Below are 18,825 nucleotides of genomic sequence, written 5' to 3'. Positions count from 1 at the left end.
GAATTTTTCATGCTCTCGCTTAGCTTTCCTAATATCCCTTTTAATTTTACCTCTGAACTTTGTATATTCCTCCAGAGATTCTACAATATTTAGTAGTCGGTATATGACATAAGCTTCCCTTTTTTTCTTTATCCTCCCCTGTAAGTCCCTAGACATCTGGGGGTTCTAGAATTGTTAGTCCCACCCTTTTTCTTTAAGGGCACATGTTTGCCCTGAGCCTTCCTGATCTCCTCCTTGAATGCCTCCCACTGTTCCGACACTGATTTACCCACAAGTAGCTGTTTCCAGTCCACTGTGGCCAAATCACTCCTTAACTTAGCAAAATTAGCTTTTCCCCAATTTGGAACTTTTATTCCTGGTCTATCCTTGTCCTTATCCATAAATAACTTGAATCTGACTGAATTACGGTCACTGGCACCCAAGTGCTCCCTAGAACTGCCCCCTCCCGTGTTGGGCTTGTTACATACTGGCTAAAAAAGTTCTCTTCAATGCATTTAGGAATTCTGCACGCTCTATACCCTTCACACTATATTTGTCCCAATCAAAATTAGGGTAGTTAAAATCCCCTACTATTACTACCCAATGATTTTTGGACTTCACAGCAATTTGCCGACATATTTGCTCCTCTATCTCCCTCCCGCTATTTGGGGGTGTTAAGTTCAGAATAACTCCATGAGACTGTGTTGTAAGCTCAAACCATGGTGACCTTGGTCTCTTTAATATAACTCCAAAGTGAGGCAGCAGCATGGTGGGCTGCCTTTTATACCTGCTTGCTCCAGGGTGCACAGGTGACCCTTAGGTCTCCCACAGGTGTGCCTTCTAGTGGCAAGTCTTACAAATTGATGAGGTTTACATATATAACGTCACTACCCCCCCCCCACCCCCACAAAGTCTTACGTACAAGTTATTTACAGGTTGAGGTGATCTAGCGCTCTACGTTCCCGGGTTGATCGCCTGAGTGCAAGCCCTGGCATGGGCGAGTTGGTCAGGTTATTGCTGCACGGCAGCGCGGCTGGTCTGATTGGACTGTCGGGCATGATGGGTTCATTCTCGTGCTTGACAGCGAGGTCGATTGCTGGTTGGGTGTGTGTTGGTGGATCAATGATGGTAATGTTCTCTTCAAACTGTTCTTGGTTGTCCATGAATCGCAGTTTGGTCTGATCCAACTGCTTTCTGCACATTTGCCCATTCGACAATTTCACAACAAACACTCTATTCCCCTCCTTGGCTGAGACAGTGCCAGCGACCCATTTGAGACCATGACCGTAACTGAGAACAAACACAGGGTCATTAACCTCGATGTCACGCGATACAGCCGCGCGATCGAGGTACACGTTATGCTGGTGACGCCGGGTTTCGACATGATCATTCAGATCCGGGTGGACTAAGGAGAGCCTGGTTTTGAGTGCTCTCTTCATTAACAACTCTGTAGGGGGATGCCTGGCGATCGAGTGGGGCACGTCCGGTAGCTGAGCAGGACCCGAGATAGCCCGGTCTGCAAGGAGCTGTCCGTTACACGTTTCAAGCTCTGCTAGATGGTTTGGACTGTCCGTTCCACTTGACCGTTAGATACGGGCTTGAATGGTGCAGACCTGACATGCTTAATGCCATTACGGGTCATGAACTCGTTGAATTCCGAGCTGGTGAAACATGGTCCATTGTCACTAACAAGAACATCGGGCAAACCATGGATGGCGAACATGGCCCTGAGGTTTTCAATGGTGGCAGTGGATGTACATGATGACATTATTATACATTCAATCCATTTAGAGTAAGCGTCCACTGCTACTAGAAACATCTTTCCTGGAAAAGGGCCGGCAAAATCTACGTGGACCCTGAACCACGGTTTGGAGGGTCATGACCACAGGCTCAGTGGGGCCTCCCTGGGTGCATTGCTCAACTGTGAGCAAGTGTTACATTGGTGTACACATGACTCCAATTCGACCTGCTGATAGCCTTCATCATAACTATGTCTGGGTGGGTACTGTGTAGGTCGCATATCAATATTCCCCTGCCTTTTTTTTGCAAAACCACGCAATTCCCTCATAGGAAACAATCTGATTGGATGAACAATTCATCCTTATGTCGGTGGAAAACATAGAAACATAGAAACATAGAAAATAGGTGCAGGAGTAGGCCATTCGGCCCTTCTAGCCTGCACCACCATTCAGTGAGTTCATGGCTGAACATTCAACTTCAGTACCCCATTCGTGTTTTCTCACCATACCCCTTGATCCCCCTAGTAGTAAGGACCTCATCTAACTCCTTTTTGAATATATTTAGTGAATTGGCCTCAACAACTTTCTGTGGTAGAGAATTCCACAGGTTCACCACTCTCTGGGTGAAGAAGTTCCTCCGCATCTCGGTCCTAAATGGCTTACCCCTTATCCTTAGACTGTGACCTCTGGTTCTGGACTTCCCCAACATTGGGAACATTCTTCCTGCATCTAACCTGTCTAACCCCGTCAGAATTTTAAATGTTTCTATGAGGCCCCCTCTCATTCTTCTGAACTCCAGTGAATACAAGCCCAGTTGATCCAGTCTTTCTTGATAGGTCAGTCCCGCCATCCCGGGAATCAGTCTGGTGAACCTTCGCTGCACTCCCTCAATAGCAAGAATGTCCTTCCTCAGATTAGGAGACCAAAACTGTACACAATACTCCAGGTGTGGCCTCACCAATGCCCTGTACAACTGAAGCAACACCTCCCTGCCCCTGTACTCAAATCCCCTTGCTATGAAGGCCAACATGCCATTTGCTTTCTTAACCGCCTGCTGCACCTGCATGCCAACCTTCAATGACTGATGTACCATGACACCCAGGTCTCTTTGCACCTCCCCTTTTCCTAATCTGTCACCATTCAGATAATAGTCTGTCTCTCTGTTTTTACCACCAAAGTGGATAACCTCACATTTATCCACATTATACTTCATCTGCCATGCATTTGCCCACTCACCTAACCTATCCAAGTCGCTCTGCAGCCTCAAGGCATCCTCCTCGCAGCTCACACTGCCACCCAACTTAGTGTCATCCGCAAATTTGGAGATACTACATTTAATCCCCCCATCTAAATCATTAATGTACAGTGTAAACAGCTGGGGCCCCAGCACAGAACCTTGCGGTACCCCACTAGTCACTGCCTGCCATTCTGAAAAGTCCCCATTTACTCCTACTCTTTGCTTCCTGTCTGCCAACCAGTTCTCAATCCATGTCAGCACACTACCCCCAATCCCATGTGCTCTAACTTTGCACATCAATCTCTTGTGTGGGACCTTGTCGAACGCCTTCTGAAAGTCCAAATATACCACATCAACTGGTTCTCCCTTGTCCACTCTACAGGAAACATCCTCAAAAAATTCCATAAGATTTATCAAGCATGATTTCCCTTTCACAAATCCATGCTGACTTGGACCTATCATGTCACCTGTTTCCAAATGCACTGCTATGACATCCTTAATAATTGATTCCATCATTTTACCCACTACCGATGTCAGGCTGACCGGTCTATAATTCCCTGTTTTCTCTCTCCCTCCTTTTTTAAAAAGTGGGGTTACATTGGCTACCCTCCACTCCATAGGAACTGATCCAGAGTCTATGGAATGTTGGAAAATGACTGTCAATGCATCCACTATTTCCAAGGCCACCTCCTTAAGTACTCTGGGATGCAATCCGTCAGGCCCTGGGGATTTATCGGCCTTCAATCCCATCAATTTCCCCAACACAATTTCCCGGCTAATAAGGATTTCCCTCAGTTCCTCCTTCTTACTAGACCCCCCGACCCCTTTTATAACCGGAAGGTTGTTCGTGTCCTCCTTCGTGAATACCGAACCAAAGTACTTGTTCAATTGGTCCGCCATTTCTTTGTTCCCCGTTATGACTTCCCATGATTCTGACTGCAGGGGACCTACGTTTGTCTTTACTAACCTTTTTCTCTTTACATATATATAGAAAGTTTTGCAATCCGTCTTAATGTTCCCTGCAAGCTTCTTCTCATACTCCATTTTCCCTGCCCTAATCAAACCCTTTGTCCTCCTCTGCTGAGTTCTAAATTTCTCCCAGTCCCCAGGTTCGCTGCTATTTCTGGCCAATTTGTATGCCACTTCCTTGGCTTTAATACTATCCCTGATTTCCCTTGATAGCCACGGTTGAGCCACCTTCCCTTTTTTATTTTTATGCCAGACAGGAATGTACAATTGTTGTAGTTCATCCATGCGGTCTCTAAATGTCTGCCATTGCCCATCCACAGTCAACCCCTTAAGTATCATTTGCCAATCCATCCCAGCCAATTCACGCCTCATACCTTCAAAGTTAGCCTTCTTTAAGTTCTGGACCATGGTCTCTGAATTAACTGTTTCATTCTCCATCCCAATGCAGAATTCCACCATATTATGGTCACTCTTCCCCAAGGGGCCTCGCACAACGAGATGCTAATTAATCCTCTCTCATTATATAACACCCAGTCTAAGATGGCCTCCCCCCTAGTTGGTTCCTCGTCATATTGGTCTAAAAAACCATCCCTTATGCACTCCAGGAAATCCTCCTCCACCGTATTGCTTCCAGTTTGGTTAGCCCAATCTATGTGCATATTAAAGTCACCCATTATAACTGCTGCACCTTTATTGCATGTACCCCTAATTGCCTGTTTGATGCCCTCCCGAACATCACTACTACTGTTTGGAGGCCTGTACACAACTCCCACTAACGTTTTTTGCCCTTTGGTGTTCTGCAGCTCTACCCATATAGATTCCACATCATCCAAGCTAATGTCCTTCCTAACTATTGCCTTAATCTCCTCCTTAACCAGCAATGCTACCCCACCTCTTTTTCCTTTTATTCTATCCTTCCTGAATGTTGAATACCCCTGGATGTTGAGTTCCCAGCCCTGATCATCCTGGAGCCACGTCTCCGTAATCCCAATCACATCATATTTGTTAACACCTATTTGCACAGTTAATTCATCCACCTTATTGCGGATACTCCTTGCATTAAGACACAAAGCCTTTACGCTTGTTTTTTTAACACGCTCTGTCCTTTTAGAATTTTGCTGTACAATGCCCCTTTTTGTTCTTTGCCTTGGGTTTCTCTGCCCTCCACTTTTCCTCATCTCCTTTCTGTCTTTTGCTTTTGCCTCCTTTTTGTTTCCCTGTATCTCCCTGCATTGGTTCCCATCCCCCTGCCATATTAGTTTAACTCCTCCCCAACAGCACTAGCAAACACTCCCCCGAGGACATTGGTTCCGATTCTGCCCAGGTGCAGACCGTCCGGATTGTACTGGTCCCACCTCCCCCAGAACCGGTTCCAATGCCCCAGGAATTTGAATCCCTCCCTGCTGCACCATTGCTCAAGCCACGTATTCATCTGAGCTATCCTGCGATTCCTACTCTGACTAGCACGTGGCACTGGTAGCAATCCCGAGATTACTACTTTTGAGGTCCTACTTTTTAATTTAGCTCCTAGCTCCTTAAATTCATTTCGTAGGACCTCATCCCTTTTTTTACCTATGTCGTTGGTACCAATGTGCACCACGATAACTGGCTGTTCTCCCTCCCTTTTTAGAATGTCCTGCACCCGCTCCGAGACATCCTTGACCCTTGCACCAGGGAGGCAACATACCATCCTGGAGTCTCGGTTGCGGCCGCAGAAACGCCTATCTATTCCCCTTACAATTGAATCCCCTATCACTATCGCTCCCCCACTCTTTTTCCTGCCCTCCTGTGCAACAGAGCCCGTAACGGTGCCATGAACTTGGCTGCTGCTGCCCTCCCCTGATGAGTCATCCCCCTCAACAGTACTCAAAGCAGTGTATCTGTTTTGCAGTGGGATGACCGCAGGGGACCCCTGCACTACCTTCCTTGCACTGCTCTTCCTGCTGGTCTTCCATTCCCTCGCTGGCTGTGGACCCTTCTCCTGCGGTAAGACCAACTCGCTCCACGTGCTACTCACGTCATTCTCAGCATCGTGGATGCTCCAGAGTGAATCCACCCTCAGCTCCAACTCCGCAACGCAGACCGTCAGGAGCCGGAGGTGGATACACTTCCCGCACATGTAGTCGTCAGGGACACTGGTGTTGTCCCAGTGTTCCCACATGGTACAGGAGGAGCATATCACGTGACCGAGCTGTCCTGCCATGACTTAACCCTTAGATACACTTAAATTGGCGACAACAATGTTAAAAGTTACTGACTAATATAAAAAAAAAGAAAAACTACTCACCAATCAGCAGCCAATCACTTACCACGTTGGCTGTGACGTCACCTTTTGATTTCTTTCTACTTCTTTTTTGCCTTTTTTGCCTTCTCTCTCAGCTGGAGCTGCACCGGTACGCCTCTCTCGACTCCCGCCTCTCTCGACTCCCGCCTCTCTCGACTCCCACCTCTCTCGACTCCCGCCTCTCTCAACGCTCCCCGGACTGCTGAGCCTTTTATAGACCGCTGCCTCTCTCGACTCCCGCCTCTCTCGACGCTCCCCGGACTGCTGAGCCTTTTATAGGCCACTGCATCTCTCGACTCCCGCCTCTCTCGACTCCCGCCTCTCTCAACGCTCCCGGACTGCTGAGCCTTTGATAGGCCGCTGCCTCTCTCGACTCCCGCCTCTCTCAACGCTCCCCGGACTGCTGAGCCTTTTATAGGCCGCTGCCTCTCTCGACTCCCGCCTCTCTCGACGCTCCCCGGACTGCTGAGCCTTTTATAGGCCGCTGCCTCTCTCGACTCCCGCCTCAATGGCTTAATTTCATCTTGCATTTCCCAGGGAACCACCGACCAGCTCCCATTGAGGACACAGCTTTTTACTAGTGATAGCACCGGGTCCTGGCTAGTCCAGGTCCTGATCTGGCGAGCCGTGATGGGTGACCCCTCGCTCTCAAAAGCATCCATTACCAGAGGCAAGTCTGCGGGTCGCGCCATTTCCACCCTGGTGGTGGGCAATGGTAGCCGACTGAGGGCATCAGTGCAGTTCTCAGTGCCTGGTCTGTGGCGGATTACATAGTCATACGCAGATAACGTTAGTGCCCATCTTTGGATGCGGGATGAAGCATTGGTATTAATACCTTTGCTTTCTGAGAGCAGTGAAGTAAACGGTTTGTGGTCGGTTTCGAGCTCGAACCAGAGCCCAAATAGATATTGGTGCATTTTTTTTAACCCCGTATACACATGCTAATGCTTCTTTCTCAACCATACTGTAGGCTCTTTCAGCCTTGAATAAACTTCTGGATGCATATGTAACTGATTGCAGTTTGCATGACACATTTGCTTGCTGTAACACACAACCGACCCCATATGACGACGCATCACAAGCTAGTATAAATGTTTACATGGGTCATACAATACAAGTAACTTGTTAGAGCAGAGCAGGTTTCTGGCCTTGTTAAAGGCTGTCTCTTGAGATTTACCCCAAACCCAGTCATCACCCTTGAGTAGCAATAAATGCAAGGGTTCCAGCAAAGTGCTCAACCCTTGATGTCTTGGAGTCCATGTGTCTGATGCCGTCCGCCGCAATCTTTCTCCCCAGAAATTCGACCTCTGGCGTCAGGAAAACACACTCGGAGCGTTTCAGCCTGAGTCCCACTCTGTCCAGTCGCTTTAGAACCTATTCCAGGTTGTGCAAGTGTTCAGTGGTGGTGTGACCGGTGATCAAGATATCGTCTTGGAACACCACGGTGCACGGAACCGATTTCAGCAGACTCTCCATGTTCCTCTGGAAGATGGCCACAGCCGAGCGAATCCCAAAGGGGCATCTGTGGTACATGAACAGTCCTCTGTGCGTGTTGATGCACGTCAATTTCTTTGACGGTTCAGCCAGCTCCTGTGTCATGTAAGCAGAGGTTAGATCTAGCTTGGTGAACGATTTTCCCCCCGCTAGCGTTGCGAATAAGTCCTCTGCTTTGGGTAGTGGGTACTGGTCCCGTAACAAGACTCGGTTAATCGTCACATTGTAGTCGCCGCAGATTCTGACCGTCCCATCGTTCTTTAGCACGATTGGACTGACCCACTCGTTGAACTCGACTGGCGATATTATTCCCTCTCGTTGAAGTCTATCCAGCTCGATCTCGACTTTCGCTCGCATCATATATTGGACTGCTCGGGCCTTGTGATGAACGGGCCGTGCCCCAGGAACAAGATGGATCTACACCTTGGTGCCTGTGAAGTTGCCGATGCCTGGCTCAAATAGCACCAGGAATTTGTTTAGCACCTGGACGCATGGGGCATCATCCACCGAAGACAGTGCTTTGATGTCGTCCCAGTTCCATCGGATTGTTCCTGGCCAGCTTCTGCCGAACAGCGTTGGGCCATCGCCTGGTACAATCCATAGTGGTAAATCATGCACCGTTCCATCGTACGATACTTTCACTGCCGCACTGCCGATAACAAGCATGAGTTCTTTGGTGTAAGAGCACAACATTGGGTGAATCGGGCTCAGTTTGGCCTCTGTGCCTTGTTGCCCCACAGTTTCTCAAAAGCCTTCTGGCTCATGATTGATTGACTCGCCCCCGTGTCCAATTCCATGGAGACTGGAATGCCATTAAATTTAACTTTTAACATTATCTTTTGGTGGTGAAGGTGTGCACCCCATACACTTCCTCTTCATCCTCAGGTTGAGTTGCCTCTCCTGCTCGTTCAGTGTGATCCGCGCTGGATTGGTCGCTCTCTGCTGACTCTGCCACGTGGTGGGTCCGAGGTCGCTTGCACATTCGCTGGAGGTGCCCCATTGTTCCACAGCCCTTGCACACATAGTGCTTGAATCGACATTGATGGGCTCTATGACTGCCCCCGCAGCGCCAACATGGTGTTAATGGATTCGCATTCACACCCCACAGCAGACTCAGTCACCCTAGGCCTAGTCTCTGTGGTCGTGTAGGCCCTGCCATGTACAGTTCTGCCTACTGAAGGCATTATTTTATTCACAGTACTTGCCGGTGAGCTTCGATGCTGTGAAGATATCTGTTTCGTGTTGTCGCTCGTGGATATGAAAGCCTGGGCTATCGTGATGGCCTTGCGCAAACAGCAGTTTACAAAGAATGACCTCGTGGCCAATTCCAAGCATGAAAAGGTCCCGCAACATTTCCCCCAAAGTTCTGGCAAATTCTCACAGTCCCGCAAGGCGTCTTAGGTCGGTGACAAAGCTCGGCAAGTTCTGGCCCTCGGAGCGATGGTGCGTGTAAAAGCGATACCTGGCCATTTAGATGCTCTCCTTCAGCTTGAGGTGTTCCCGAACCAGCTCTGTGTAAGTCTTGTCCATTGGTTTGACCGGTGCTAGCAGATTTTTGAGGAGGCCATATATCGAAGACCCACATAAGGTGAGGAGAATCGCCCTGCACTTGGCCACGGTCTCTTCCGTATCCAGGTCGTTGGCCACGAAGTACTGGTCAAGAAGCTCAACGAAGGCTTCCCAATCATCACCCTCAACAAATCTCTCAAGAATACCAACAGCAGCCATTTCCGCGTGAAAGTTCGTGACGTGTGGCTCGTCGCCAGTTGTTAGGCTCAGAATAACTCCATCAAACCATTGTGAACTTGGTCTCTTTAATATAACTCCAAAGTGAGGCAGCAGCATGGTGGACTGCCTTTTATACCTGCTTGCTCCAGGGTGCACAGGTGACCCTTTGGTCTCCCACAGGTGTGGCCCCCTCGTGGCAATTCTTATGCACAGGTTTGCATACCTCACCTGTGGGAGACCAAAGGGGGTCTATAAGCAGTGTGATCGCCCCTTGCTTATTTTTCAGTTCACCCATATGGTCTCATTTAATAATCCCTCTAACATATATCCCTCCTCACTGCTGTAATAGTTTCTTTAATCAATACCACGCCACCCCTCCTCACCCCCCACCCCCCGCCCCCGCCACCCTTTTACCTCCCTTTCTGTCCTGTCTAAAAATCTCCAGTAACCAGGAATATTGAGCTGCCAAACCTGCCCTTCTTTCAGCCATGTCTCTGTAATGGCTGTAATGTTATAGTCCCAAGTGTCTACCTGTGCTCTCAGCTCATCCACCTTATTCGCTTTACTCCTTGCATTGAAGTATATACCATTCAGCACAGGAATACCTCCTTGATTACTACTTACTAAGCCCTGTTTCCTCTGTCTTACAGATTCGCGTTTTACATTCTTGCTTTCCAATTTCAGCTTTACTTCCTTCCCTATTGAATTTGTTCTCAGGTTCCCACGAGAGAGCCCATTAAATGACGAGTGCCGTTCCCCACCCTAATGGCCCCTTGCTCTGTACATTGACTGATGGACCCTTGCTCTGTATATTGACTGATGGCCCCTTGCTCTGTACATTGACTGATGGCCCCTTGCTCTGTATATTGACTGATGGCCCCTTGCTCTGTACATTGACTGATGGACCCTTGCTCTGTATATTGACTGATGGCCCCTTGCTCTGTATATTGACTGATGGCCCCTTGCTCTGTACATTGACTGATGGACCCTTGCTCTGTACATTGACTGATGGACCCTTGCTCTGTATATTGACTGATGGCCCCTTGCTCTGTACATTGACTGATGGACCCTTGCTCTGTACATTGACTGATGGCCCCTTGCTCTGTACATTGACTGATGGACCCTTGCTCTGTATATTGACTGATGGCCCCTTGCTCTGTACATTGACTGATGGACCCTTGCTCTGTATATTGACTGATGGCCCCTTGCTCTGTACATTGACTGATGGACCCTTGCTCTGTACATTGACTGATGGACCCTTGCTCTGTATATTGACTGATGGACCCTTGCTCTGTACATTGACTGATGGCCTCTTGCTCTGTATATTGACTGATAGACCCTTGCTCTCCGTATATTGAATGATGGCCTCTTCCTCTCCATATATTGACTGATGGCCTCTTCCTCTCCATATATTGACTGATGGCCCCTTGTTCTCCAGATATTGACTGATGGCCTCTTCCTCTCCATATATTGACTGATGGCCTCTTCCTCTCCATATATTGACTGATGGCCCCTTGTTCTCCAGATATTGACTGATGGCCCCTTGCTCTGTACATTGACTGACGGCCCCTTGCTCTGTATATTCACTGATGGCCCCTTGCTCTGTATATTGACTGACGACCCCTTGATCGCCATATATTGATTGATGGTCCCTTGCTCTTTATATTGACTGATGGTCCCTTGCTCTGTATATTGACTGATGGCCCCTTGCTCTGTATATTGATTGACGGTCCTTTGCTCTGTATATTGACTGATGGTCCCTTGCAGTGTATATTGACTGATGGCCCCTTGCTGTGTATATTGACTGACGGTCCCTTGCTCTGTATATTGACTGATGGTCCCTTGCTCTGTATATTGACTAACGGTCCCTTGCTCTGTATATTTACTGATGGTCCCTTGCTCTGTATATTGACTAACGGTCCCTTGAATCTGTATATTTACTGAAGGTTCCTTGCTCTGTATATTGACTGATGGTCCATTGCTCTCTGTATTGACTGACGGCCCCTTGCTGTGTATATTGACTGATGGTCCATTGTTCTCTATATTGACTGATGGCCACTTGTTCTTTATATTGACTGATGGTGACTTTGTCTCCGTGTATTGACGAATTATCCCTGCGTCTCTCCCAGGTGTTGCCGCAAGCACGATGTTTGTTACGGGAAGTTTGAGTCGGAGGGCAAGTGCCAATGGTATGAATACCCGTACTGGACTCTGTACTCCTGGAGCTGTGCCCACGGCCGGTACCTCAGCTGCTGTAAGTGAATGACTCAGGGGGTGGCTCAGGGATTCGCGAGCTCTGTTAGAAACATGGAAAATAGGTGCAGGAGTAGGCCATTCGGCCCTTCGAGCCTGCACCACCATTCAATATGATCATGGCTGAACATGCAACTTCAGTACCCAATTCCTACTTTCTCTACATACCCCTTGATCCCTTTAGCCATAAGGGCCACATGTAACTCCCTCTTGAACATATCCAAAGAACTGGCATCAACAACTCTCTATGGCAGAGAATTCCACAGGTTCACAATTCTCTGAGTGAAGAAGTTTCTCCTCATCTCGGTCCTAACTGGCTTACCCCTTACCCTTAGACTGTGACCCCGGTTTCTGGACTTCCCCAACATCGGGAACATTCTTCCTGCATCTATCCTGTCCAGTCCCGTCAGAATTTTATATGTTTCTATGAGATCCCCTCTCATTCTTCTAAATTCCAGTGAACATAAGCCGAGTCGATCCAATCTTTCTTCATATGACATCCTGCCATCCCGGGAATCAATCTGGTGAACCTTCGCTGCACTCCCTCAATAGCAAGAATGTCCTTCCTCAGATGAGGAGACCAAAACTGTGCACAATATTCAAGGTGTGGCCTCACTAAGGCCCTGTACAACTGCAGTAAGACCTCCTTGCTCCGATACTCAAATCCTTTCGCTATGAAGGCCAACATGCCATTTGACTTCTTAACCGCCTGCTGTACCTGCATGCCAACTTTCAATGACTGATGTACTATGACACCCAGGTCTCGTTGCACCTCCCCTTTTCCTAATCTGTCACCATTCAGATAATATTCTGCCTTCCTGTTTTTGCCACCAAAGTGGATAAACTCACATTTATCCACATTATACTGCATCTGCCATGCATTTTCCCACTCACCTAACCTGTCCAAGTCACCCTGAAGCCTCTTAGCATCCTCCTCACAGCTCACACTGCCACCCAGCTTAGTGTCATCTGCAAACTTGGAGATATTACATTCAATTCCTTCGTCTAAATCAGTAATGTATATTGTAAATAACTGGGGTCCCAGCAGTACCCCACTAGCCACTGCCTGCCTTTCTGAAAGGACCTGTTTATTCCTACTCTTTGCTTCCTGTCTGCCAACCAGTTCTCTATCCATGTCAATACATTACCCCCAATACCATGTGCTTTAATTTTGCACACTAATCTCTTGTGTAGGATCTTGTCAAATGACTTTTGAAAGTCCAAATACACCACATCCACAGGTTCTCCCTTGTCCACTCTACTAGTTACATCCTCAAAAAATGCTAGAAGGTTTGTCAAGCATGATTTCCCTTTCATAAATCCATGCTGACTTGGACCAATCCTGTCACTGCTATCCAAATGCGCTGTTATTACATCTTTAATAATTGATTGCAACATTTTCCCCACTACCGATGTCAGGCTAACTGGTCTATAGTTCCCTGTTTTCTCTCTCCCTCCTTTTTTAAACAGTGGGGTTACATTAGCTACCCTCCAGTCCATAGGAACTCATCCAGCGTCTATAGAATGTTGGAAAATGACCACCAATGGATCCACTATTTCTAGGGCCACTTCCTTAAGTACTCTGGGATGCAGACTATCAGGCCCTGGGGATTTATTGGCATTCAATCCCATCAATTTCCCTAACACAATTTCCTGACTAATAAGGATTTCCTTCAGTTCCTCCTTCTCGCTAAACCCTCTGTCCCCTATTATTTCGAGAGGTTATTCGAGTCTTCCTTAATGAAGACAGAACCAAAGTATTTGTTCAATTGGTCAGAGGGTGGTGAACTTGTGGAATTCTATACCACAGAAGGCTGTGGAGGCCAAGTCACTGAATATATTTAAGAAGGAGATAGATAGATTTCCAGACACAAAAGGCATCAAGGGGTATGGGGAGAAAGTGGGAATATGGTGTTGAGATGGAGGATCAGCCATGATCATATTGAATAGTGGTGCAGGCTTGAGGGGCCGAAATGGCCTATTCCTGCACCTATTTTCTATGTTCCTATTCTATCAAACCTCTGATGATTTTGAACACCTCGATCAAAAGAGGAGATTAATGCAATAGTTAGGAAGGACATTAGCTTGGATGATGTGGAATCTATATGGGTAGAGCTGCAGAACACCAAAGGACAAAAAACATTAGTGGGAGTTGTGTACAGGCCTCCAAACAGTAGTGATGATGTTGGGAAGGGCATCAAACAGGAAATTAGGGGTGCATGTAATAAAGGTGCAGCAGTTATAATGGGTGACTTTAATATGCACATAGATTGGGCTAACCAAACTGGAAGCAATACGGTGGAGGAGGATTTCCTGGAGTGCATAAGGGATGGTTTTCTAGACCAATATGTCGAGGAATCAACTAGGGGGCAGGCCATCCTAGACTGCATGTTGTGTAATGAGAGAGGATTAATTAGCAATCTTGTTGTGCGAGGCCCCTTGGGGAAGAGTGACCATAATATGGTGGAATTCTGCATTAGGATGGAGAATGAAACAGTTAATTCAGAGACCATGGTCCAGAACTTAAAGAAGGGTAACTTTGAAGGAATGAGGCGTGAATTGGCTAGGATAGATTGGCGAATGATACTTAAGGAGTTGACTGTGGATGGGCAATGGCAGACATTTAGAGACCGCATGGATGAACTACAACAATTGTACATCCCTGTCTGGCGTAAAAATAAAAAAGGGAAGGTGGCTCAACTGTGGCTATCAAGGGAAATCAGGGATAGTATTAAAGCCAAGGAAGTGGCATACAAATTGGCCAGAAATAGCAGCGAACCCGGGGACTGGGAGGAATTTAGAACTCAGCAGAGGACAAAGGGTTTGATTAGGGCAGGGAAAATAGAGTACGAGAGGAAGCTTGCAGTGAACATTAAGATGGACTGCAAAAGCTTCTATAGATATGTAAAGAGAAAAGGGTTAGTAAAGACAAACGTAGGTCCCCTACAGTCAGAATCAGGGGAAGTCATAGTGGGGAACAAAGAAATGGCAGACCAATTGAACAAGTACAATGGTTCGGTATTCACTAAGGAGGACACAAACCACCTTCCGGATATAAAAGGGGTCAGAGGGTCTCATAAGAAGGAGGAACTGAGGGAACTCCTTATTAGTCGGGAAATTGTGTTGGGGAAGTTGATGGGATTGAAGGCCGATAAATCCCCAGGGCCTGATGGACTGCATCCCAGAGTATTTAAGGAGGTGGCCTTGGAAATAACGGATGCATTGACAGTCATTTTCCAACATGCCATAGACTTTGGATCAGTTCCTATGCAGTGGAGGGTAGCCAATGTAACCCCACTTTTTAAAAAAGGAGGGAGAGAGAAAACAGGGAATTATAGACCGGTTAGCCTGACATCGGTAGTGAGCAAAATGATGGAATCAATTATTAAGGATGTCATAGCAGCGCATTTAGAAAGAGGTGACATGATAGGTCCAAGTCAGCATGGATTTGTGAAAGGGAAATCTTGACAAATCTTCTGGAATTTTTTGAGGATGTTTCCAGTAGAGTGGACAAGGGAGAACCAGTTGATGTGGTGCATTTGGACTTTCAGAAGGCTTTCGACAAGGTCCCACACAAGAGATTAATGTGCAAAGTTAAAGCACATGGGAATGGGGGTCGTGTGCTGACGTGGATTGAGAACTGGTTGGCAGACAGGAAGCAAAGAGTAGGAGTAAATGGGTACTTTTCAGAATGGCAGGCAGTGACTAGTGGGGTACCGCAAGGTTCTGTGCTGGGGCCCCAGCTGTTTACATTGTACATTAATGATTTAGATGAGGGGATTAAATTTAATATCTCCAAATTTGCAGATAACACTAAGTTGGGTGGCAGTGTGAGCTGCGAGGAGGATGCTATGAGGCTGCAGAGTGACTTGGATAGGTTAGGTGAGTGGGCAAATGCATGGCAGATGAAGTATAATGTGGATAAATGTGAGGTTATCCACTTTGGTGGTAAAAACAGAGAGACAGACTATTATCTGAATGGTGACAGATTATGAAAAGGGGAGGTGCAACGAGACCTAGGTGTCATGGTACATCAGTCATTGAAGGTTGGCATGCAGGTACAGCAGGCGGTTAAGAAAACAAATGGCATGTTGGCCTTCATAGCGAGGGGATTTGAGTACAGGAGCAGGGAGGTGTTACTACAGTTGTACAGGGCCTTGGTGAGGCCACACCTGGAGTATTGTGTACAGTTTTGGTCTCCTAACTTGAGGAAGGACATTCTTGCTATTGAGGGAGTGCAGCGAAGGTTCACCAGACTGATTCCCAGGATGGCAGGACTGACATATCAAGAAAGACTGGATCAACTGGGCTTGTATTCACTGGAGTTCAGAAGAATGAGAGCGGATCTCATAGAAATGTTTAAAATTCTGACGGGTTTAGACAGGTTAGATGCAGGAAGAATGTTCCCAATGTTGGGGAAGTCCAGAACCAGGGGTCACAGTCTGAGGATAAGGGGTAAGCCATTTAGGACCGAGGTGAGGAGGAACTTCTTCACCCAGAGAGTGGTGAACCTGTGGAATTCTCTACCACAGAAAGTTGTTGAGGCCAATTCACTAAATATATTCAAAAAGGAGTTAGATGAAGTCCTTACTACTAGGGGGATCAAGGGGTATGGCGAGAAAGCAGGAATGGGGTACTGAAGCTGCATGTTCAGCCATGAACTCATTGAATGGCGGTGCAGGCTAGAAGGGCCGAATGGCCTACTCCTGCACCCCTTTTCTATGTTTCTAAGTCTCCCCTTAACCTTCTCTGCTCCAAGGAGAACAAACCCAGCTTCCCTAGACTCTTAACGTCACTGAAGTCCCTCACCCCTCGGACCATTCCAGTAAATGTCCTCCGCATCCTCGCCAAAGCCTTGACATCCTTCCTTAGGTGCGGTACCCAGCGTTGGACAAAATCCTTCAGCTGGGGGTGTTAGGATGAGGGCGACAGAGTTTTGGACGGGCTGAAGTGTACGGAGGGTGGGAGGACAAGTATGCTACAGTGGAATCGTCACGTTGAGGGGGTAATGAAGGCCATGGAGGCAGCTTTCCCAGATGTTGGTCAGCACCACTAACACCTTACCTCACTTCTCTCATCAGCCGATCCCGAGGATTCCTGTGGCCGTTCGATTTGCCACTGCGATAAACATCTGGTGGAGTGCTTTTCCAGAGCCAAGTATAACCCTGAGCTGAAGGGAATCAACAAGGCCGTGATGTGCAAACCCTGAGCGGGGCGGCAGAGGGCCAAACTGCTCATTCATCACTTTGCTGCGAGATTCAGCAAAGGAGACACACAGCGAATTCACACGGGCTGGGATAAAGCAAATGGAGGCCGCCTGTCACAGCCCAATGTTTAGCAGAGACCAGAAGGACAAGTCCCTGTGGAGAGGTACAGCAGAACACAGAGTGGAAACGGACATCCCATCCAACAACCGTTCTCCTTCAGAGACATACCCCCACCTCCTCCCATATCCCCCAATCCCACCCACCCACCCTCTCCCCGTATTCCTAACCCCACCCCCTTCTCCCCATATCCCCCATCCTCACCTACCCACCCTCTCCCCATATCCCCAACCCACCCACCCTCTCCCCATATCCCCAACCCCACCTACCCACCTTCTCCCCATGTCCCCCAACCCCACCCTCTTCACATATCCCCCAACCCCACTTACCCACCTTCTCCCCATATCCCCAACCTCACCTACCCACCTTCTCTCCATATCCCCAAACCCCACCTACCCACCTTCTTCCCATATCCCCAACCTCACCTACCCACCCTCTCCCCATATCCCCAAACCCCACCTACCCACTTTCTTCCCATATCCCCAACCTCACCTACCCACCCTCTCCCCATATCATTCACCCTGAAGTCTCCTGTGCCCCAAAGGGAAGAAGCTCGCTCGTGTAGGAGGGGACTTTAATCTCCGGTGGTGCTGAACATCTGTCTGTTCCTGGGCAGACTCTTCGTTGGTAGAAACATCCATCCCCTGATTTGCTCTGACTCTGCACCTCATCGCGATCCGTGACCATTGTCATTAAAAGCTGTGCTTCACGATTAAAGACAAATACACCAGCAAATTCTCCTTCCTTCTTTACGCTGAGTGGGTTTGATATTCTCCGCACGTTGTCACTACCCGGGGGAGAATGCATTGGAGTTCACGATGGCCCCACATTCTTGATCAGACCCACACCCTGAGAGACTCTTCTCCCGGACTCTCCGACTCGAGCCCTCAGTGAGATTCAGTGGGTAACTGGGCATGAGGGCGGCCTCGGACTGACACACGCTGACCGCAATGTTTCGTCTTCCGAGCGCTGGCGGCTGGTTTTTATCACCTGAATTGACCTCAGGACCAATGGAGGGGAAAGGTCAGCCCGAGGTCCCTCACATGATCACAGGAACAGGAGGAGGCCATTCAGCCCCTCGAGCCTGTTACTCAGGAACAGGAGGAGCCCATTCAGCCCCTCGAGCCTGTTACTCAGGAACAGGAGGAGGCCCATTCAACCCCTCGAACCTGTTACACAGGAACAAGAGGAGGCCATTCAGCCCCTCAAGCCTGCTACACTGTAACAGGAGGAGGCCATTCAGCACCTCGAGCCTGTTACACAGGATCAGGAGGAGGCCCAATCAGCCCCTCGAGCCTGTTACACTGGTGCAGGAGGAGGCCATTCAAGCCCTCGAGCCTGTTACATAGGAACAGCAGGAGGCCATTCAGCCCCTCGAGCCTGTTACATAGAATCATTGAAAATAGTTGCAGCAGTAGGCCATTTGGCCCTTTGAGCCTGCACCACCATTCAATAAGATCATGGCTGATCATTCCCTCAGTACCCCTTTCCTGCTTTCTCTCCATACCCCTTGATCCCTTTAGTCGTAAGGACCAGATCTAACTCCCTCTTGAATATATTCAACGAACTGACGTCAACGACTCTCTGTGGCAGGGAATTCCACAGGTTAACAACTCTCTGAGTGAAGAAGTTTCTCCTCAACTCGGTCCTAAATGGCTTACCCCTTATCCTTAGACTGTGTCCCCGGTTTTGGACTTCCCCAACATCGGGAACATTCTTCCTGCATCTAATCTGTCGAGTCCCGTCAGAATCTTATATGTTTCTATTAGATCCCCTCTCATCCTTCTAAACTCCAGTGAATACAGGTCCAGTTGATCC

At 48.1% G+C, this 18,825-nt stretch overlaps 1 protein-coding gene across 1 annotated transcript in view; it reads left to right on the top strand.

Annotated features, from left to right (window-relative positions):
* The window catches only part of LOC139256799 (acidic phospholipase A2 PA-3-like), a 26,065-nt gene extending 9,173 nt beyond the window's left edge, over window positions 1–16,892 (top strand). The window contains exons 3-4 of the mRNA XM_070874314.1: window positions 11,560–11,684; window positions 16,765–16,892. Coding sequence (XP_070730415.1) covers window positions 11,560–11,684; window positions 16,765–16,892 — 253 coding nt within the window. The remainder of the gene's footprint in view (window positions 1–11,559; window positions 11,685–16,764) is intronic.
* Window positions 16,893–18,825: the final 1,933 nt, after the last annotated feature.

Source organism: Pristiophorus japonicus, chromosome 3 (assembly GCF_044704955.1).
Source record: "Pristiophorus japonicus isolate sPriJap1 chromosome 3, sPriJap1.hap1, whole genome shotgun sequence".
Classification (NCBI taxonomy): domain Eukaryota; kingdom Metazoa; phylum Chordata; class Chondrichthyes; family Pristiophoridae; genus Pristiophorus; species Pristiophorus japonicus.
Note: the sequence above shows the minus strand (reverse complement) of the source record. Positions and strands in the feature narration are given on the sequence as shown.